This window comes from Molossus molossus, unplaced genomic scaffold (assembly GCF_014108415.1).
Source record: "Molossus molossus isolate mMolMol1 unplaced genomic scaffold, mMolMol1.p scaffold_m16_p_12, whole genome shotgun sequence".
Lineage (NCBI taxonomy): Eukaryota > Metazoa > Chordata > Mammalia > Chiroptera > Molossidae > Molossus > Molossus molossus.
This window is the reverse complement of record NW_023425347.1, coordinates 70,454,334-70,476,841: the sequence shown is the minus strand read 5'-3', so window position 1 is coordinate 70,476,841 and position 22,508 is coordinate 70,454,334. Positions and strand designations below refer to the sequence as shown.

The following is a 22,508-nucleotide window of genomic DNA, read 5'->3' as shown; positions in this document are numbered from 1 at the left end:
GCGCACCACCTCTCCGGAACCAACGAGTTTCGCGTTGTTGTTCCGGTCGGAATTACCCGGCGGTGCACGCTGACATGGCTGCGCTGGTTGTGAGAGGTGTTTGGGACCTGCTGAAGCAAGCGGACTTCGCGAAAGTCCTGCGGAGACACCGCCATAAGAAGAAATGGGTAAAGTCCAGCCGGGGACCCAGGAGGGAACAGTGATAGTAGCCTCTGTCGGCAGCCCCTCGGGAAACTTCTCCGGCCCTTCCACGTCACGCTTCGTTCAGTTCGGTTCGCTACTCCCGCCTCTTTGGAACGCCTTTGACCTCTTTACCCCGCCCCTTACGGGGCGTCACTAAGCTCCTCCCTCTGACATCTGTATCGTCATCATCTCTGTCCGCCCTTTTATTTCGCCACAAGTCTTCGCCTCTCCCTCTAGTTACTTCTGCAGCTTCTTGTGTCCGCCTCTCTAAGTTACGTAATCACTTCCGCCTTCATTCTTCCAGTTACGTCACCGCCTCTTGTTCTCAGTTCTAGGTTATCTTCCCCTTGACCCCTGCTACCCTTTCCACTTCCCGTCCTCCCTTTTTCCCTCCCTCCCCCTCTTTCTTACCCTGCCTCTTCCCCTTCTCCCACAAGACCTCTTCTCCTCCATTCTGTATAGAATTTCCAGCCCAGTCACCCTCACCCCTCGAAAAAGGCCATAGCGACTTTCCCATTCTTCCTGGGTCTCCACCGTCCTCCGGGAAAGGATTGAACCCTTTTCTCACCTTCGAGCTGCCTCTGGCGCCCAGGAAAGGTTACAGCGATCACCCTAACCATACCTCTGGCCCGTCCCCAAACCCGGGCAAAAGGTGCACCGACTCCCCTCATACTCTGGGTTCTCCCCGATTCTCCAGAGACCCTTTCTCTGGCCTCACCTGTAGCTCTGGTATTTCTTCCAAAGCCAGCAAGCCTGGCTCCCTACCCGAACCCGCACCGTCCCTCTCCCCATCCCCACAAACTTCCCTTTGCCTGGCAGGATGTTCTTTTGAACCCTGTTCTCCACCCCTCGGAGGGCAATACTGCCACCAGCCTATCCACTTGGGTTTGCCACATCTGAGCCCTTGTTTTGACCGGTTCAGACTTAAGGGGTCACCCTGTCTTCATCCACAGAGCCTTGACTACAGCTTGATGAGTCCTCAGAGAACACTCGGTCCTGGTCCCCAAAGCCCTTACATTGACCAGAACACTCATCTCTGTCAGTCTGTTCAATACCCTTCAGCCTTGGTAACAAGCCCGGTGACCTCTCTTCCCCTCACTCATGTCCCTTTGGAAAGTGGCCCCACATTTTCACCTCCCCTTGCTCACCGACCCACGGAAAAAAGACCTGTAATTTCCCCACCAATTTCTCAAAGGGGTTTGGAGATCTCACAGAACTCCCCTCTGTACCCTTCCTGGTCCTTAGGGAGAAGTTATAATGATCCTCTTTCTTCAGCATCTTCGCCACCCACTGGCCAGTTTTACCAAGACTACCTTAAACCTCCAGACTCTTGTGAACCTAAACCACAGCTTGACTCATCCCCTGGGAAAAATTACTGTAGCTCCCCACCCTCTTCTCAGGCAAATGTGCCTGGTTGTGCTAGCTCACCTCAGGAGGGCTCACATAACTATCCCCATCTTACCCCAGAGGCCCACATATCTACTTCTGGGAGCCCTTATGGTGTCATCTATTTACCCCCTGGGATTATTGGTTCTTCTTGCTCACCCCAGTCCCAGGCTCCCAGGAAGCCTTGCTTTGAGTCCATTTCCTCCCGGGAGACTGCTGGGAATTCTTACCTCTTTTCTGGCACCACGATTTCTGGTCCCCCCTGTTCCCAGGAACCACCTCTTCCCCTGTCCTCTCATTGTCCTAATTCTGGCTTCTCTTTCCCTTCACCCCTGAGCAACCAGTTTATATCTCCACCTCAGTCACTTCACCATAGAAGCTGTAACGAATCCCCTCTCCTTATTCCAGTTTGTCCCCAAGTGAAGTCCCCCAAATATCTAGAGTTAAAACAGCCACATACGCCCCACAAACATAGCTCCCTGGTCAACCCTGCCCAGGACACTCCTTCTGACCAACCCAAGCCCCCTAAGGTCAATGCCTTTCCTCCACCTCCCACCAAATCTTCTGGTCTCACTGGTCCTTCTTGTATGGTGACATCCATCACAACTTGTTCAAAATCCCGCCCCAAAAAACTTCCTCAAGGGACTGTCTTACCTACTCTGGTCCCTAGAACCCTCAAAACTGTTATCCCCACTTCCCTCCCTCTCCGCTCTCCTTGTAATCCTATCTTACCCAATATTTATACTCAGAGCCACCCCCATGGACCCTTCCTAGGAGCCCCATGCAATACTCATATATATTCTGTGGTTCCCCCGACCCCTGATCCCTGCCCACTCTCTGGTTCCACAGGTCCCCCTCAGTGTCATAACCAGCCCATGGTGCCCCGTTGTAGCACCTATGGCACTCCCAGGGACCCATCTCAACCCCCTCGTCAGCCTATAGGACCTCCATGTTCTACCCACATCTATTCTTTTACCCCTTTAAGAATGCCTTTTGACCCCCAAAGTTTTCCCATTGCCCGTCGACAATGGGGCCACCCTGACACTATGCCCTGTGGCCTCCACATCTATTCTGTGGCTTCTCAAGGCTCTCCCAAAGAGCCTCCCCAGATACCCTACAGCTCTCCGTTGCCTTCATCCAAGAATTCCAGCTGTAGCACTAACCCCAGCTGTAGTTCAACTGTTAATATTAGTGAATGCCAGAGTAGTAACAGGCAGAACAAGAATACCCACCAAAGCAGAAGTCAGAGCCAGTGTGAGAGTCCCCACCATCCTAGCAGAAGTCGGAGTAAAAGCAAGAGTCTCCATTTTAGTGGAAGTCCAAACCCGAGCTGGAGCCCTCATCAAAACAAAAATCAAAGCCAGAAAAATAGTCCTGAACAATGCATAAATGAGGATCAGAGTGAGAGTCTTCAACTTGGCATATTTCAGGGACGGAGTGAGAGTTCCCAATATAGGAAAAGTCAGGGCCCTAGAAAGAGTGCCCTCCATAGCAAAAGTTGGAGCCGAAACAAGAGTCCCATCCTGGCAAAAGGCAGGGCAAGAGCAAAAGCCCCTGTCACAACAGGAGCAGAAGCAACAGTCTTCACCATAATGAGAAATGAGAGCCAGAGCAAGAGTTCTGACCAAACAAGAAATCCAGGCCAAAGCAAAATACATGGACCCGAACAGGACTGCCAGCCATAGTAAGCATCCAGCTGTAGCAATCAGGACCAACTTATAGACTCCTCAGTTGAAGTATTCATTTTCCTTTTAATCTTTCATGCTCTTCAAGCCTGACTGATGTTCCTCTATGCTACCCCATGCAGTCATCCTATAAGCTCCCGGGTTTTTTTGTACCTCAGAGTTTCTGTTAGCTCTCCTTTTCCTACCTTCCTGGGGTCTGGAAACTCTCCCAAAATGACCCTCTACCCTGTGATTGCACTGTGGTGTCTTCTACTGCATGACCTTAGGTAAGTTACTCTCATCTCCATCAAATGTGGAAGGTTGATATTTTTTGTATCCCACTGAACTATCTGTTGTGCTCACATACGCTAGGAGACATGAAAGTGCTTTAGAAAATGGAAGGACTGTTTAGAGAGAAAGGGTCTTTTGTTTTTAAGCCTGGCCTGAAGCTTTCTGCAAGGCCTCTATAGTTTTTTTCCAATCTTCTGTAGATTTTCCTCAAGAGTCCTCTTCTGAGCTCCCATTCTGTTAAGTTCCTCTTACTCCAAGGCCTTAAGGATTGCCCCCTTTCTTGGTGAGCCCCATGTGCCATCATGAGAGCTACAGCTTTCTTTCTCTCACAACCCTGAAATAGAAAGACCAGGTCCTCACTAGTTTTCTCTACCACATTTCTCTGGCAGCAGAGGCAGGGTCCAAAGTCAGGAGTGGGCACTTACTGGATCTACATTAGCTCTAGAGATCTGAGGTATTGGTGGGGTCAGGCAGTAGGGGGTAGAGGCAAGATTGGAAAACAGATAAACGTATTCTTTCCCTTTTAGGCTACCACGGAGCCCAAATTTCCTGCCACTCGACTGGCACTGCAGAATTTTGACATGACCTATGATGTGCAGTTTGGGGATCTTTGGCCATCGATCCGGGTTAGTCTTCTCTCAGAGCAGAAGTATGGGGCACTGGTCAATAACTTTGCAGCCTGCGATTATGTGAGTGCTGAACTGGAGCAGCTCCATGCCAGGGACTTTGTGAATAAAGCCTACTTGCATGGGGAATTGGAGCCTGAGAGTGGCCAAATGGCAGATCCATCCCCAGCTTCCTGGGCCTGCAGTCCAAACCTTCGATGCTTCACTTTCACCAGAGGAGATGTCAGCCGTTTCCCTCCTGCCAGGTAGGATCTGGAGCCATGGCTGGGGCTGTCCTGAGTGTCTGCTGGAAGTAGACAGGAAAAGACCCAGTTCTTGCCTTCTTTCTTTCTTTCTTTAGTTTTTATCCTCACCCAAGGACATTTTTACATTTATCTTTAGATAGAGCAGGAGGGAGAGAGGGAGGAAGAGAGGGAGAGAAACAACAATGTGAGAGAGACACATAGATTGGTTGCACCCACACGACCCCAACGGGGGCCGGGGATAAACTGCAACCGAGGTACGAGCCCTTAGCAGGAACCGAACCCAGATCTCGCTGGTCCCTGGGCCAACGCTCTAACCACTGAGCAAACCGGCCAGGGCTGTTTTATTTATTAAAAAAGATTTTTTTTCTTTACTGAATTTTAGAGAGAGAGGTAGAGATGGAAACATCAGTGAGAGAAAACATTCTGCAAGCCCCCCAGGGGGGATTGGGCCCACAACCTGGGCATATGCCCTGACTGGGGATCGAATCAGTGGCCTCTTGGTGCATGGGTTGACATTCAACCACTGAGCACACAGGCTGGGCTCTTGCCTTCTTTAAATAGAGATCATAATGTTGCTAATATTTACTGAGTGCTTATACATGTTTGCCATTTTTCTAAGTGCTGTACATATGTTATCTCATTTTGTTCTGTTACCAGCCCTAAGAGGTTATATTATTCCTCTTAACATTTGAGGAAACTAAGGTGCAGAGAAGTTAGGTCCTTCCTTAGTTGTTTCAGGTCCCTTAGATAGTAAGTGGTACAGCAAATATTTAAATTCAGGTGGTCTGACACCAGAGCCTGGACTTTGAACCTACTCTGATGTACTGCTTCCTATAGAAAACACTCACTTCTGATGAGCATTTTACTATATCCTGTCCAGTTAAAATGTGTGTTAATTACAACTGCTTTCTCATTTTCCCCTCATAACCACCCATCAAAGTGAGTAGGATAAGGACCCTCATGGTACCAAAGGAGAAGAGGGACTTGCCTAGGAAACAGGGTTTGCCTAGGGACACAGAGTTAGTCCAAGACCAGGAAAAAGAAAGGAAAACTTCTGGTCTTCTGATCCACTGCTCAGATGTATATGAAGCTGAATGAAAAAAGACTGTAACCAAATGCTAAATTGTGCTTTACAAATTGAGAAAAGGAGAGATCAGAGTTAGTTGTAGAATGTGGAATTGATCTTTGAAGTATTGAGTCATTCAATGGATTTTTATTGTATACCAAATGCCAGGCATTCTTAAGTGCCTATGTTACGGATGTATCAGCCCTCATGGAGCTTACAGTCTAGTGAGGAAGACAGCTATTAAAAAACTCTTTAAGCCCAGCCGGTGTGGCTGTGGCTCACTGGTTGAGCGCTGTCCCATGCACCAAGAGGTCACCGGTTTGATTCCTGGTCAGGGCACATGCCCAGGTTGTGGGCCAAATCCCCAGTGAGGGGCATGCAGGAGGCAGCCGATCGATGTTCTCTCTCATCGATGTTTCTGTCTCTCTCTCTAAAATCAATAAAGAAAAAAAATAAACAAAAAAAATCTTTAAGTCCTGGCAGGTTTGGCTCAGTGGTTAAAGCATTGGCCACAGACCAAAGGGTTGAGGGTTAGATTTCCAGTCAAGGGCACATACCTGGGTTGCAGGTTTGATCTCTGGCCCTGGTTGGTCTGTTGTTCGGGAGGCAACCAGTCAATGTGTCTCTCTCACATTGTTTCTCTCTCTCTCCATCTCCCTTCCACTCAGTCTGAAAATACATGGAAAAACATCCTCAGGTGAGGATTTAAAAAACAAAACAAAACTATAATTTTGATAAGTACTACAAAGGAAAAGTGCAAGATACTGTAATTAGGAGATGTAACCCAATCTTTTCTGAGGATGTGAAATTTAAGCTAAGACCTGAAAACTGAGTCGGATTTGAAGCTGGTGGCATGGGGGTGGGATGGGGATACGAGGCTACAGGAGCAGGAGCCAGATTATAAAGGTAGCATAGGCCATATAGGATTTTGGACTTTTTCTCTAAGGTTAAGAGGGAACCATGAAAGGTTTTAAGCTGGGGAACGATATGACCAGATTTGAATTTTTAAAATATCATTTTGGCTGCTGTGTGGAAAACAGATTAGACAGGGGCAAAGCTAGAAATAGGAATGTAAATTAGGCTTTTGCAACAGCCCTAAGCGACCGGCTTGAAGGAAGGCTGTATGCTTAAGAGTAGTAAGAGATGAGGCTGGAAAAGTATATGGAGACCATATGTGGGAATCTTGAATGCCAGAAGTTTGTAAGTTGGGGAAAGGGGATTATTTTTCTGGTGGCCCAGGGTTGCTTAAAAATAGCTGGAATTGCCCTGGCCGGTTTTCCCAGTGGTTAGAGCATCAGCCTGAGGTCCAGAGAGACCCGGGTTCAGTTCCCGCTAAGGGCATGTACCTCGGTTGCAGTCTGTCCCCGGCCCTGGTTGGGTCATGCGGGTGGCAGCCACTCGATGTGTCCCTTTCACATTGATGTTTCTCTCTCTCTCTCTCTCTCTCTCTCTCTCTCTCTCTCTCTCTCCCCCCCCCCTTCCCCCCCCTCTCCCTCCCACTCTCTCTGAACAAAAAATGGAAAAATTGTCCTCGGGGTGAGGATAAAAAAAAATAGCTGGAATTGCCCTGGCTGTTTTGGCTTAGCAGTTAGAGCGTCAGCCCAAGATTCCTGGTCAAGGACAGGTACCTGGGTTGCAAGTTCGATTCTGGGCCCTGGTTGGGGTCCTACAGAGGGAGTGAGGGTAGGGCAACCAGTTGATGTGTCTCTCTCCCACTGATGTTTCTCTCTTTCTCTCCCTCCTTCCTCCCTTTCACTCTATCTAAACAATCAATGGACAGGTAGACTCAGGTGAGGATAACAAACAAAAAGCTGGAATTGCCAGCGCTGTATGGCAATTCCATGTGTCCTTAGTACATTCTGCTGTAAATTGCCAAGATCTGTTTTAGAGAACCACCAGAAAGGGTTACAGAGCAGGAGAAAGGCAATAATGCACAGTAATTACAAGCATGGGCATTGAAGTCAAGAAAACCTAGATTTGGCTTGGCTGGTATGGATGAGTGGATTGAGCGTCATCCCATGGACTGAGAGGTCCTGGTTGGATTCCCGGTCAGGGCACATGCCCAGTTTGTAGGCTTGGTCCCCAGTAGGGGGCGTGTAGGAGGCAGCTGATTGATGTTTCTCTCCCATATTGATGTTTCTGTCTCTCTCTAAAAAAATCAATAAAAACATATTTAAAAGAAAAGAAAACCTAGATTTGGATCCTGCCTTTGCCACTTGTTAGACATGTGGCATTGGATTACTATAGCTCACTGTATGCCAGCTACTGTTCTAAGCATTTACTTACATCAGTTTCTTTACTCCTTACAATAATCCTGTCTGCTGAGTACGATTTTTGCAGATGAGGATACTGAGGCACAGAGAAGTTGAGTACTTTGCTGAAGTTCACACAACTAATGAGCAATGGGGCTGGATTTGAGATCCAGGCAGACTGGCTTTGCAATTCGGATTCTCCCGCCTCGTAGGGTTGTGGTGAGGATTAAATGAAATGATGCATGTTAATCACCTAGTATAATACCTTCAATATAGTACTCATAAATACTATATCTTACTATTGACATTATTCTCATCAAAGCTATGCTTCAGAAAGGTAATTTTAGTCATTGTGGGGGTGGGAAGATAGATTATAGCAGGTTTAGAAACCAATTTGGAGGTATTGGCTTTAGGCAGAACCATAGAGTAAGTAAGAACTATGTAGTTTCCTAAGTTAAGCTGTCTGAGATGCTCAGCTGCTATTCAGGGAGGACACTTTGAGAGTAGTTGGGAAAACCACCCCTATATGTTTGGATTTTTTTTTCCTTCTTGTCTTGATGGGCTCCCTGTAAATCAAGAGGATCTTAATCTCTCAGGAGTTCAAGGATGTATTCAGGGAGTCCAGGAACCTCCTGAAATTGTCCAAAAAGTTATGCTTTTCTTTTTTTTGGAAAGCCACTGTAGCTTTTAGCAGATTCTCAAAACTGTGAACTAAATAAAGGTTAAGGAATGATGCTTTCAAAAGGAAGGAACTTACCCGGCTGGTGTGGCATAGTGGTTGAGCGTCAATCCATGTACCAAGAGGTCACTGGTTGGATTCCCGGTCAGGGCACATGCCCGGGTTGTGGGCCAAATCCCCAGTCAGGGGCATGCAGGAGGCGGCCAGTTGATATTCTCGATGTTTCTTTCTTTCTTTCTTGTTTTTTAAAGTAATACATGTTTATTGTGACTATTTTATTTTTTATCCTCACCTGAGGACATTTTTTTCATTTTTTGTTCAGATAGTGTAGGAGGGAGAGATTAGAAGAGAGAGAGAGAGAAACATCGACATGAAAGGGATACATCGAGTGGCTGCCAGACGTACTTCGGTTGCAGTTTGTCCCCGGCCCTGGTTGGTCGTGCGGGTGGCAGCCACTCGATGTGTCCCTTCACGTCGATGTTTCTCTCTCTCTCTCCCTTCCTCTCTCTCCCTCCCACTCTATCTGTACAAAAAAATGGAAAAATATCCTCGGGTGAGGATAAAAAAAAAAAAGATTACTCTGGCTACTATGTAGGTGAATGGGTGGATGAGTAAATAAGTGAATGTGGGTCCGAGAAGTGAGTTTTTGCTAAGTAGAACTCAGTAGCCCCTGAGGACATGGAATTGGTGACCTTGACTTCCAGTGGGTCTTCTGATTTGGAATTTGACAATAAGGTGCTCTTCTCTCTTCTAGGCTTGGCAGCCTGGGTGTCATGGACTACTACTTGATGGACGCTGCCTCCTTGCTGCCTGTCCTGGCCCTTGGCCTGCAGCCTGGCGACATGGTGCTTGACTTATGTGCAGCCCCTGGGGGGAAGACACTAGCATTGCTTCAGACTGGCTGTTGCCGTAAGTCCAAGGGCTGGGTCTTGAGCAGGGAGGTCTCCCTACCTCACCCAGTTAGGGGCACACTGAATAGGATGGGCTCTCTGCCCCTAAGGTCAGAGAGGGGATAGTGCTTGCTGGTGTATTTTTCCTGTTGGTGATTATTTCCTCTATTTCTCTGTTGGTTGGCCAAGAAAGACTGTTGAGCAGAGCAAGGTCTCTGAAGGCAGAGTAAAGTAGTGCCCTGATCAATCTACTTTCACCCCTGTTTACTTTGTCTCTAAAATTAAGTTCCATGTCCTTAGCCTGCCAGCTAAAGCAATAAGTTCTAGCTGCAGCAACTCTTTATAGTTTTATGTTATTCTTCCCCAGGCTTTATGTACTTTAGCCATATCCTGCTACTTTCTGTTGCCCAAATTAGCCTGCCCCTTTGTTCGTGTTATGTTTTCTCTCTAGAATACCTGACCCCAGGTGGCCTCTCTACATCCTTTTAACTTTCAAGCCTCAGCTCAAGTCTGCCACATCCTGAAAAGTCTTTCCTCATGACCTATACTGGCCAACTGAGAAGTGATGCTTCTGTCTTCTATGCATCCAGTCATGGGCATCACCCTTGCAGCTGTCAGCACATTATTAGCCTTGCATCAGAGCTCCTTCTTCAATATTATGAATTCTGAGAACAGGCTTATGTCTTATCATTTTAGTAGTGTAGCCTAACCTGATCCTTGTGTACTGTAAATGTTCTTCACTTTTGTCATCCACTGGCCTACATCCTGCCTTAAAATAGGCAGTATTTTCTCCTTAAGGACCTGACAAATATCCACAAGGGGGCTGTGATTTTCACACTCACCCTGGCACTCAGACAAGTTTCTCTTGCAGTATGCCCTAGCCTTTTTTGGGGCCAGGACCCTTCTTTTCCAGTTCTCATCAGACAACTTGTACAGTTTGAGTTAGCTTCCGACTTCATGGCAGGCCCTATGGGTGATTCTTGAGAGGTACCACATTTGATCTCAGCCTTCTGTAAGTCCAGAGAGAAGAAAAGATGTTGATATGGCATAATGAGGCCAATGCAAGAGAGCCCAGCCTGTGTGCTGAGCTGTGCTGATCTTACTGAATGATGTGGGAATTCATCAGAAGTAGGATTACTTGGAAGAGGAGGAATTTGAACTAGGAGGAGCAAGAAGGGCCAAGGAGAAGTTGTTGAAAGTCTCTCTTCTAAGGTGTGCTAAATTACCAGGAACTCACCTCATCGCAGCGACTCCTTGATCCTAGGGAGACAGGAATTTCAGTGCAAGGAGAGAACTTAGAGTTCAACTAGTCCAGCCCTCCTATTTTATGGAGGGAGAAATTGAGCTGTGGAGAGATTAAATAAGTTAAATCTTTTATATAAGTTGAAGGTAGAGCCAGAACAGGACCCAGCTTTTCTGTTCTTATTTTATATCCAACTTCAAATTCCTCTTGAGCAGAGAATTCAATTTTTACTTCCTTGGTGTCCTCAAAAACTGGGACCATATTTCTTTGTGGGAACACTAAACTGTATTATAGTAGTGACCACTACCATTAGATAAGATGTGCACTCTCTAGTTTTTTTTTTTCTTCAAATATTAAATTTGTTGCCCAGCCAGTGTAGCTCAGTGGATGAGCATCATCCCATGGACTGAGAGGTCCCAGTTCCATTCCTGGTCAGGGCACATACCCGGGTTGCGGGCTTAATCCCCAGTAGGGGGATGTGCAGGAGGCACTGATTGATGTTTCTTTTTCACATCAATGTTTCTATGTCTCTCTCCTTTCCTCTCTCTCTTAAAAAAATTTTAAATTTATTGAGATAACCTTGGCTAAAAACATTATATAAATTTCAGATGTGCATTATAATTCTATATCTATACTCTATTGCATGCTTACCACCCAAAATCTAGTTTTCTTCTGTTACCATACATTCACTCACTGGTTATTGACCACACTTCCCGCTTCCATTTTACTCCTTGACTCTGAGGCCAGGTATCAATGGCCATTTGTCATGAAGTTTGCAGTAATATTTTTTCCTTATTGTAGAACTAAGAGCAAAATGAAATATTTCCTGAACTTGTGTCTGTTACAGAAGGGAAAATGAAAGATAGATGGTGAATCAATTAGGATTAGGTTTGGTAATATACAATAGAAAACTCAACTAAATGGCTTAAAGAAGAAAAGTTTATTTTTCTCTTACATGAGAGAAGCTGGGATATAAGCATTCCAGAGCTGGTATGGAGGCTCCACAATCATCAGGGTCTTGGGTGCCTTCTTTCTTTTGCAACCTATTTTATTGTTGGCTTTAGCACCATTGCTTGTGAGATGTTTTGTTGGGCCATGGCCTCTGAAGTTTCTTTATTCCCACAGACATAAAATGTCCATACTACCCAAAGCCATCTATAGATTCAGTGCAATCCCTATTAAGATCCCAATGGCATTTTTTATAGAAGTAAAAAAAAAATATATATATATATATATCCTCAAATTTATATTCCCATAGGCAATCTTGCTGCCAATGATCTCTCCACTTCCCGAACAAGCAGACTTCAGAAGATCCTTCACAGCTATGTACCTCAAGATATTAGGGATAAGAGTCGAGTTCGAGTCACCTCATGGGATGGCAGGAAGTGGGGAGAACTGGAGGGGGACACCTATGACCGAGTGAGTGATTCCTGACTTGGAACATCCAGTCAGCTAAATATGACCTCCTTAAGCTGACTCCAGACTCTGGGGCAGTAGGATTGAGCCCTACATGTTTGAGCATGTAGGGCTGTTTCTGGACCTGGTCAGCTCTCCATGGGGATTTGGAGAAAATAGGCATATGCAGTTTAGATGACTGGCTACTACTATCTTTATTAGAGACAGCAGTAAAAAGAGTTGAACCTGACCAAGTGTAAGAAAAGTTTATTAGGCTTATTTTATTTCTCAACTCATTTGGTTGCTCAGAAACCCTCACCAAAATAAGTATGAGCCAGCCCTGGCCAGTGTGGCTCGGTTGGGTGTCATCCCAAGGTTTCCGGTTCAATTGCTGATTCGATTCCTGGTCAGGGTACATGCCTAGGTTGTTGATCCCCAGTTGGTTCGCATGTGGGAGGTAATGGATTGATGTGACCAATGTTTCTCTTTCACATTGATGTTTCTCTCTCTCCCTTCCTCTCTCTCTAAAAGCAATAAAAACATCCTCAGGTGAGGATTAAAAAATTTTTTTAAAGTATGAATAAAAAAGTATGAATAAGCTTATTTATTTTTTGAATATTTATACAGCACATGGTACAAAAATCAGAAGGCGCAAAAGCGTATTCAGTGAAAAGTGCATTTCCCTCTTACTCCTGTCTCACAACCATCTACCTTCTCCCTACAGATGACCATTGTTTATATTTTATTCTATACCCTTGAAAATATATTCTTTGTGTATATACAAATATAAATGTGTGTGTATTTTTTAAAAAGTAAGAATGGTAGTATATATATTATACTCACTATTCTGAACTTGGTATTTTTTTTCAATTGATAATGTACCCTAAGATTCGGTCCTTTTAGTTTTATGTTTTTGAAGTATAATTGCTAGAGAATAGTTATATGCATTTAAGATTTTGACAGAAGTTACTAAATAACTTTGTGGAGGTTAAATCAGTTTTGATTTGGGTAATGAGTAAGAGTACCATTTCCTCATATCCTACCACCATTGGTGGTGTTAGACTTTTTGTTTTTTTGCTAAACTCAAACTGATAGTATATAATTTACATTCTGTTATTATGAATGATGTTGAAAGTAATTTCATATTTAAAAATTATTTCTATTTTATTTTTATAATTTTTTTTTTTATTATTGATTTTAGAGAGAGAAGAGGGAGAGGGAGAGAAAGATAGAAATATTGATGAGAAAGAACATTGGTTGGCCACCTCCTGTATGCTCCCCACTGGGGATTTGGCCCATAACTTGTACATGTGCCCCAACTGGGAATCGAACTGGCGACCTCTTGGTACATTGTGTCGACACTCAACCACTGAGCCACACCAGCCAGGTGTATTTTCTTTTAATTGACATGTTCTAAAAGTATTATTGAAAGCATATATTTCTAAAGATATAAAAAATATATAGCTATTGTTTCTGAGTTGTCATCTGTTCTCATCGTCCTTCCTCAACCACTCTAAGAAATTAAAAGAAAGACCAAGGATTATAGAATCTTGTTTTGGTGTGAGAGACCTGCTTCCTACCTGTGTAGGAATCCCCTATTCAGTTTTTTTGATATGGAAGCAAGTAGAACACAGTGGAGAGTGTGTGACCTCTGCCATTAGCCTAACCTGTTTACTGTATATATCACAGGGCTGCCACGAATTCACCTTGGGAAAGCTGCTTGATATTGCTGAATTTCAGCCATTTCATTTGTAAAATAGGGAAAACTACTACATACTGTTGTTATGAGGATTCAATGAAAATATATAGGGAAAGCTCTTAGCACTGTACCTGGCCATAAAGATTAGGCAGATACTAGGTGTCGTCGTCATTTAACCTGTGCCTGCATGCTCCCATTGACAGGTACTCTCTGAGGTTCTGTGACTGAACACCTCTGATGTTAGAAAGTTCTTGTTGAATTAAAATCTGTACATTGTATGGTATATGGTCGAATACTAGGATTCTGGAGTCAGACTCTGATGTTAGATTAGGTCTGTTGGATTAGAGTCCTGGCTCCATCACTTACCAGCAATTTACCAGGAGAAACTTGGGCAAGTTAACCTTTCATTAAACTTCAGCTTCTTCATCTATTAAATGATGATAATAGTAGTGCCTTTTTCATAAGTTAAGATTAAACAAGAATACATTTAGCCCTGGTCGGTTGGGCTCAGCTGTTAGAGCATTGACCCGCAGATGGAAGGGTAGCAGGTTCAGTTCTGGTCAAGGGCATGTACCTGGGTTGCAGGTTTGGTCCCCAGCCCCAGTTGGGGTTGTGTGGGAGGCAACCAATTGATGTGTCTCTCTCACATGGATGTTTCTCTCTCTCTCTCTCTCTCTCTCTCTCTCTCTCCCCCCCTCTCTCCTCTCCTCCCCCTCCCTCCTGCCCTTCCACTTTCTCTCTAAAAATCAATGGAAAAATATCCTTGGGTGAAGATAAACAAACAGAAAAGAATACATTTAGCACAGTTTCTGGAATATAGAAAGCACTTAATAATATTGTCATTATCACAATTTTTATTTTTTAATTAATTTTTTATACTCATCCGAGGGCTTTTGCATTTATCTTCAGATAGAGCGGGAGGAAGAGAGGGTGGGAGAGAGAGAGAGAAACATCCACATGAGAGAGAGACACACATTTACTGGTTGTCTCCCGCATGACCCAACCAGGGCCAGGGACTGAACTACAACCGAGGTACTTGCCCTTGACTGTAATTGAACCCACAACTCTTTGGTCCACGGCTGATGCTCTACTGCTGAGCCAAACTGGCCAGGGCCACAGTTCTCATTTTTATTATTATCATTTCTGTTGATTGATCCTAGCTATGCCTTCTGGAACAATATAGAATGAGCCACTTCCTCTTTTTAAAAAAAATATGTTTTTATTGACTTTTTTTAGAGAGAGAAGGGAGAGAGAGAAACATTGATGTGAGAGAGACAGATTTATCGATCGGCTGCACCCCCCCATTCCTCCTACTGGGGATTGAGCCCACAACCTCAGCATGTGTCCTGACTGGGAATGGAACCTGGACTACTCAGTCCCTGGGTCGATGCTCAATCCATTGAGCCACACTGGCTGGGCAAGCTGCCTCCTCTTTTTCTTGAAAGTGCTTCAGACATTTGAAAACAGTTTTAAAAAAAATGTTTTCATTGATTTTTTTTTAGAGGGAGAAGAAGACAGTTTTAATGTCCTGAAGATAGATGTCTTTGTTACTTTATTTGTTGAACAAATAGTTGTGTGCAAACTCAGTTTTCTTTTTATATGCATTTTCTTTTTATATTTAGCCTTGTTGAATCACTTCCTTTTAGGTATGTCTTTTATATACTGCATAGAATTGTGTTTTGCTTTATAAATGAATCTGTAAATTTTATTATTTTTTTTTTTTTTTTTTTTATTTTTTTTTTATCCTCACCTGAGGACATTTTTCCATTTTTTGTACAGATAGAGTGGGAGGGAGAGAGAGAGGAAGAGATAGAGAGAGAGAAACATCGATGTGAAAGGGACACATCGAGTGGCTGCCACCGCACGACCAACCAGGGCCGGGGACAAACTGCAACTGAAGTACGTGCCCTTAGCGGGAACCGAACCCGGGTCTCTCTGGACCGCAGGCCGACGCTCTAACCGCTGAGCCAAACCGGCCAGGGCAATTATTTTAAAACAGTTGATATCACTGATTAATTTGGTTTCAGCTCTGTTCAATCATTTTACTTTGTTTTAGTCACTGTGTCTTTCATTATGTGATCTCTCTTCTTTGTTCTTTTGGTTTTCTTTTGATGTATTATTGACAAAGGTTTATATTTTAAATCTACATTAGATAATTTCAGTGTAAAACTGTTCGGGGGCCTGGCTGGTGTGGCTCAGTGGTTGAGTGTCAGCCTATTCCCAGTGAGGACACATGCCTTGGTTGTGGGCTCAATCCCTGGTAGGGGGCATGCAGGAGGCAGCCGATCAATGTTGATGCTTCTCTCTCTCATTGACGTTTCTTTCTCTCTCTCCCTCTCCCTTTTTCTCCAAAAAAATCAATTAAAAAAAAAAGCATTAAAAAAATTGTTTTGGGGTTTAATTCTGCTGGTTGTAGTTTCTGCAAACTCTGTTCAAGGAGGCTTTTTCCTTTTAAGTTTTGTGGTTACTTTTGGCATCATAATTTTCTAATAACTTTTGGAGTATAACACAGAAGTGATCAAATCATAAGTTAATTGCTTAAGAATTATCTTTTATGAAATGCACTTCTACAGGATGGGGCAAAAGTAGGTTTACAGTTGTTCATATGGAAAATAATACAATAGTAAATAATAATTGAAGAATAAACTGTTTTGTATACTTACAACTGTAAATTTACTTTTGCCAAACCTTGTATTACTACTACCCTTTCAAGAACTATATTACCAGCATTCTAGAAACTCTTAGGCTCCTTTCTATCCTCCTAGAGGTAATCACTATTCTGGATTCTAAAACTATGGATGTTTCGAACTTTATATAAATGTAATCATATAGTAAGTACTCTTGTCTGACTTTTGTCTCAACATTATGTTTGTGAGATTCATCCATGTTGTTACCTATAGCAGTGGTTGGTTCACTGTTGTTGCTGGACTATGTCCCATGGTATGCATATATGACAATTTAATTGTTCATTCTATTCATAATAGACAATTGGGTTATTTCCAGTTTGGGACGATTACCAACAGCTTTGCTATGAACAGTCTTGTAAATGTTTTTTTGTTACACTTATGTACCCATTTCTGTTGAACTGTTGGATCATAGACTATTTATATGTTCAACTTTAGTCAATACTGTCAAATAGTTTTCCAAGTGATTGTGCCAGCTTACATTCCTACTTCCAGTCCCTCAAGTTTTTGTTTTTTAGTGGACTTCTAATGGTTTCAGATAGATATTTTAAATATTTTGTTAAGCATTTCTAGTTGTTTCAGCTGGATGGCTGGTTTGCAACAAGATATTGTGCCTTTACTAGGATTGAGAAAACCTGATTTTGTTTATTATCAGTTTATGATCATTGGCTAGTTAAATATCGAGCCCTAGTTAATTAGAAGATTAGTATTCCTCCTGAAAGAAACCTGCATTTGCTTTTTCCAGGTATTTGGAGGATCTGTCAACCCAGGACCATTAATTGCACTATATGGAGTTTTCTGGATCATTTGGGCATTATGAATTTGAACCTTTTACCTTAGTGATTACAAACTCTTAGGAAGAGTCTTTCTTTTTTTTCTTTTCACCCAGAGTTAAAGCCACAACAGACAAGTTCTCTTGTCTATTGTGGGCTGATTTTTTTCTAGTTCGTTGTTTGATTGAAAGTGTAGTCCTTTGAGGATTTCGGATTTACTATTGATTTCCATTCCAGTTTCCTACCTCAAGTGGGCCCAGTGCCTTGTTTTCTGTCCTTTCTTTTGGTGTGTGTGTGGTTTGCTAGGGATTTGATAAAAGATGGAAGCCATTAGCGTCAGCTCTAGCATGCCTCCTGAGACCTGTGCTCCTGCATTTTTTTAATTCTCACCTGAGGATATGTTTACTAATTTTAGAGAGAGGAAGGGAGAAAGAGAGAGAAACATTGATATGAGAGAGAAACATTGATTGGTTGTCTCCTTTACACACCCTGACGGAATTGAAACCAAAACCTAGGTATGTGCCCCGACTGGGAATTGAACCCACAACTTTTTTGGTGTACAGGATGATGTTCCAACCAACCGAGCCACCCGGACAGGGCTGTGTTCCTGCTTTTTCTTTGTCTTTTGAGGATTTCTCTAATTTTCTATGAGCTCTATGTGTTAAAATATTTTTAAGATATGTTTTATCCGGCCCTGGCTGGTTTGGTTCAGCTGTTAGAGCGTCAGCCCACCTTTCTGAAGGGTTTCGGGTTTGATTCTTAGACAAAGACATGTACTTGGGTTGCAGGTTCAATTGTTGGCCTGGTCAGGGATATGCAGGAGGCAATCAGTCAATGTGTCTCTCTCATATAGATGTTTCTCTCTCTCTCTCTCTCTCCCTCCCTCCCTTCCACTCTATCAAAAAATCAAGGGAAAAATATCCTCGGGTGAGGATTAACAACAACAAAAAGATGTATTTTATCCAATCTTTAGGTATTTTGTATTACAATGGTTTTCAGGACATTTAGTTCACTACATTGCTGGAAACAGAAGTATTATTTGCTTCTATGATGTGGTTTCTGAACATCCCAGTGTCCCTTCTCTGGGCTTCCCTATTTAATATTTCTTTTTCCTGTGAAGGCCAGCCCCATCACAGTTCTTGAGATGTGGGACCTGACCAGAATACAAGTTAATCATTATTTCTCAACTCTGTATGTACTGTGTCAATTCATGCAGCCTAGGAATACATTAGAATGTTAAACATTGGGTCATTATTAATTTACTTGGAGTTTCTGTTTAACTAAAAATGAACAGATCTTTTCCTAGATGATTTTACTTTTTTGAAATGTAAATATAGGACAATTAAAAATTTTTTGTTTTTGTTTCTAGTGCCTAGCACAGAGTAGGCTCTTAGTAAATGAATGCTTTTACATTTCTCACTTTAAGCTTTTCATATTAGATATGACCTTGTTTTAGCATAAGATATTTTATTTTAAATATTTATTGATTTGAGGGAGAGAAATATCAATTTGTTGATTTATTTATTGATTTGAGAGAAAGAAATATCGATTTGTTATTCCACTTATTTATGCATTCATTGGTTGATTCTTGTGTGTGCCCTGACCGGGGATCAAACCTGCAACCTTGGCATATTGGGAAGGTACTCTAACCAATGGAGCTACCAGGCCAGGGCACCATAAGATATTTTAAATCCTGATCCTGTTATTGAGTATATTAGCTACTCTCTGGGCATTGTATGATCTGTAAGTTGGATGTTTTCATTCAAATAGCTAAGGATCAAACCAAGGACACCTCTCAAGCCCTAAAGACTTCTTCATAGGTTGATATCAGTTATTTAATTATAGCTATCTGTGTGTTGGTTTTAGTTTTTTGGCCAGCCATGAGTATGCCTAAACATACTATTTTCCCACCCATTATTTCACAGTTGTCACCAGGTTAAAATGAGAAGCTTTGCCAGAGACTCTAGAGCAGCGGTTCTCAACCTGTGAGTCACGACCCCTTTGGGGGTCGAATGACCCTTTTACAGGGGTCGCCTAAGACTATCAGAAAACATATTTCCGATGGTGTTAGGAACTGAGACACGGCTCCTCTATTCGTCTCCAGGCGGGTCTGCCCACATGCAGATACGCCCACATATAACGTGAAGAACTGTATTAAAGGGTCACGGCATTAGGAAGGTTGAGAACCACTGCTCTAGAGGGAGCTCTCTGCAAACCCACCAGGTCCGGGGCCTAGAACAGCCCTGGCCTTAAGAAGCTCTAATACTTTACCCTTTAACACTTCTGGGCAGGTGCTGGTGGATGTACCCTGTACCACAGACCGCCATTCTCTTCATGAGGAGGAGAACAACATATTTCAGCGGTCGAGAAAGAAGGAGCGGCAGACGTTACCTATGCTGCAGGTGCAGCTTCTTGCGTGAGTAATAGACTTACAAAAACTCAGACTCTGTGCCAGAATACTCTGGGGGGTCTGGGGGACTGGAAGCGGTTGCCAAGACCATCACCCATAGAAGGGTCTTCTGGCTGTGGACCTGATTGGAAGAGACAGACATCATGGGATGGTCCGTGTCTGGAGCATAAAAACTTTATGTGGTAGGACATGCATAGTAGTGTGGACTGCACAGATTCATGTATGTTTGCTTATCTCCATGTTAGTCCCAGTACCAGTAAGTAGCTCAAGTTTGAAAAATAGTTGCTGAAGTCAAGGTTCTGTAGGGCTTGGGTAAGGACTCAATCCATAGCCAGTATCAAGGTTTGGTTCATAACTCTAGAACCAGAGCTCAGGGGATCATTTCAAGAAGGCTTTTAGAGGAGAGCCCTTGGAATAAGGTTGGGTTGCTCTCTCTTGAGGATGACTTTTCATTGTGGAAGAAACTTCATAGGCTGTCTAACCCAGCTACCCATCCCACAGTAGACACCTCTATCCATGCTTCCAGCTCCTTCTCTTGCCCTCCTACTTCTGGGAAGTTCACTTGTTACTGTTTTGTCTCTTTCTGGTTTCAGGGCTGGACTCCTTGCCACCAAACCGGGAGGCCACGTCGTCTATTCCACCTGTTCACTCTCACACTTACAGAATGAGTATGTGGTTAAAGGCACCATCGAGCTCCTGGCCAATCAATATAGCATTGAAGTTCGGGTGGAAGATCTCACTCACTTCCAAAAGCTTTTCATGGACACATTCTCTTTTTTCCCATCCTGCCAGGTTGGGGAGCTGGTAATCCCAAACCTCATGGCCAATTTTGGGCCTATGTACTTTTGCAAACTGTGTAGACTGACATAGCATCACCCTGTTCCTGAAGCCCTAGTGTACGAAGACAAAGGGTGTATTCCCATGGAGGCACCGGAAGCTGAGACCGGTGGCAAAGATGCACTCTGGGTCCTATCTCCATCTGGTTCAAGTCTTTCTATAGATAGTTTTTAGCAATAGGAAGTAGGAGTTTTTTTTGTCCTGCTGTCTAATTGTGGAGCATCAGCAGGTTTTTAACTCACTTATATCCAACCCCCCACTTCCCATCTCTAAGCCTGTACTAAAGATTCCTGCCACCCTGGGGGCTTAGAAGGAGGATCTAGTGAGCAGGCCCACACTTTAAGCTGTAAACTTGGGAAGAAGCATTTAGCCAATAAAATTGTTGAAGCTTCATAGAGCTAAGGCTGTGGTTGAGGGCCTCATGTTAGTCTAAGTACTGTTAGTTCTACTTGTACCAGCTGCTGCTACTGAGCACCAGCTCCCAGGTGCCCAATGTCTAGGATCACAGTCTGGTTACAGGCCTCTGGTTGCAGAGCCCCTCTTACACTTGAAGTTAGTTCTGCATGATCAGTCTTGAGCACTTGGTGGGCCCAAACAAGGCTATCTAGTTTCTTCATATGGCCTATGGTCTACTTTAAGAAACAAGTAACTAAAGATGTTAAGCCAGTGCAGCCTGCTTACTTATATTGAAAAAGCTCTCCTAAGCTGAATAATTCCAGCTTTTCCTCCTGCTGTCAGCAGCACTGCTGCTTAATTGTGGTTGGGGAAGCTGCTCTGTCACAGGGCTGTGATACAGTAAAACCTCAATATAACGGACTAATTCTGGCGAGGGGGGTGTCCGTTAAAGCTGAAAGTCTGTTAAATAATAAAGTAGGTTTTCCAAATGAATATATTAAAAAATTGACAAATTTGTTAGTTTACCTGTTTTCACTTATGTAGACAGGTTTGTGTAATTAAAATTAAATATGTATGAAAAGTTTTTTATATGTATTACAGTAATTTTATTTTGTATTTATTTTTTTATTCCTCACTCGAGGATATTTTTCTACTTATTATCAGATAGAGTGGGAGGGAGGGAGGAAGAAAGAGAGAAACATTGATATGATAGAGTCACATCAACTGGCTGCCTCCCACATGACCCAACCAAGGTTGGGGACAAACTGCAACCGAGGTTTGTGCCCTTGACCAGAATCGAACCTGCAACTCATTGGTCTGCGGGCCAATCCTCTAACGGCTGAGCCAAACTGTCCAGGGCTGTATTACAGTAATTTTAAATTTATTCTGAATAGGGTCTAGTAAATGCCTGCATTTACTAGGCACCTCAAGTAAACATACGTACATGCACCTCAAGTAAACATACGTACATGGCTGAAACTGCTGCAGAAGGTCACAACACACAGAACCAATCACTGCACTTGATTTGGTGTGATCACATGATAATTATTCACCAAATTTTTTTTTTTTTTTTTAATCCTCACTCAAGGACATTCTTTCGTCTTTTGTTCAGATAGAGTAGGAGGAAGAGAGAGAGAGAGAAAAACATCGACGTGAAAGGGACACATCGAGTGGCTGCCACTCGCATGACCAGCCAGGGCCAGGGACAAACTGCAACCGAGGTATGTGCCCTTAGCGGACACTGAACCCGGGTCTCTCTGGGACTGCAGGCCGACACTCTTAACCGCTGAGCCAAACCAGCCAGGGCTCACCAAATGTTTTTTTTACTATCAGTGACTTTTGGATTAAATATGTAGACTGTAGTTATAGATATGTAATATTTATTTATGTTGGTGAACTTACCAGTGTTTTTTTTCTTTTTTTTCTTAATTTATTTTTGTTACAGATGTTTCTCCTTTTTCTCCCATTGACACCCTCTTCCCCATCTCCCCCTGCCCCGCCCCCAGCTTTGTTGGCTATGTCCATTGGTTATGCATACATGCATATAAGTTCTTTGGTTTATCTCTCTCCCACCCCCACCCCCTCTTCTGAGGATTGTCAGTCTGTACCCTACTTCTATGAGTCTGGGTCTATTTTGTTCATCAGTTTGTTTAGCTCATTATATTCCAGAAATAAGTGAGATCATGTGATATTTGTCTTTCTCTGCCTGACTTGTTTTGCTTAGGATAATACTTTCCAGATCCCTCCATGTCATCTCAAAAGATAAGAGATCTTTCTTACAGCAGCATGG

The 22,508-nt window shown here is 43.3% G+C and overlaps 1 protein-coding gene across 1 annotated transcript; it reads left to right on the top strand.

Annotated features, from left to right (window-relative positions):
- Positions 1–41: 41 nt before the first annotated feature.
- On the top strand, positions 42–21,167 carry NSUN4 (NOP2/Sun RNA methyltransferase 4). The gene is made up of 6 exons (XM_036257513.1): positions 42–167; positions 4,052–4,395; positions 9,147–9,301; positions 11,784–11,944; positions 19,368–19,492; positions 20,080–21,167. The coding sequence occupies exons 1-6, from the start codon at positions 75–77 to the stop codon at positions 20,354–20,356; spliced, it is 1,155 nt and encodes a 384-aa protein (XP_036113406.1). The 5' UTR covers positions 42–74; the 3' UTR covers positions 20,357–21,167.
- The last annotated feature ends 1,341 nt before the right edge of the window (positions 21,168–22,508 follow it).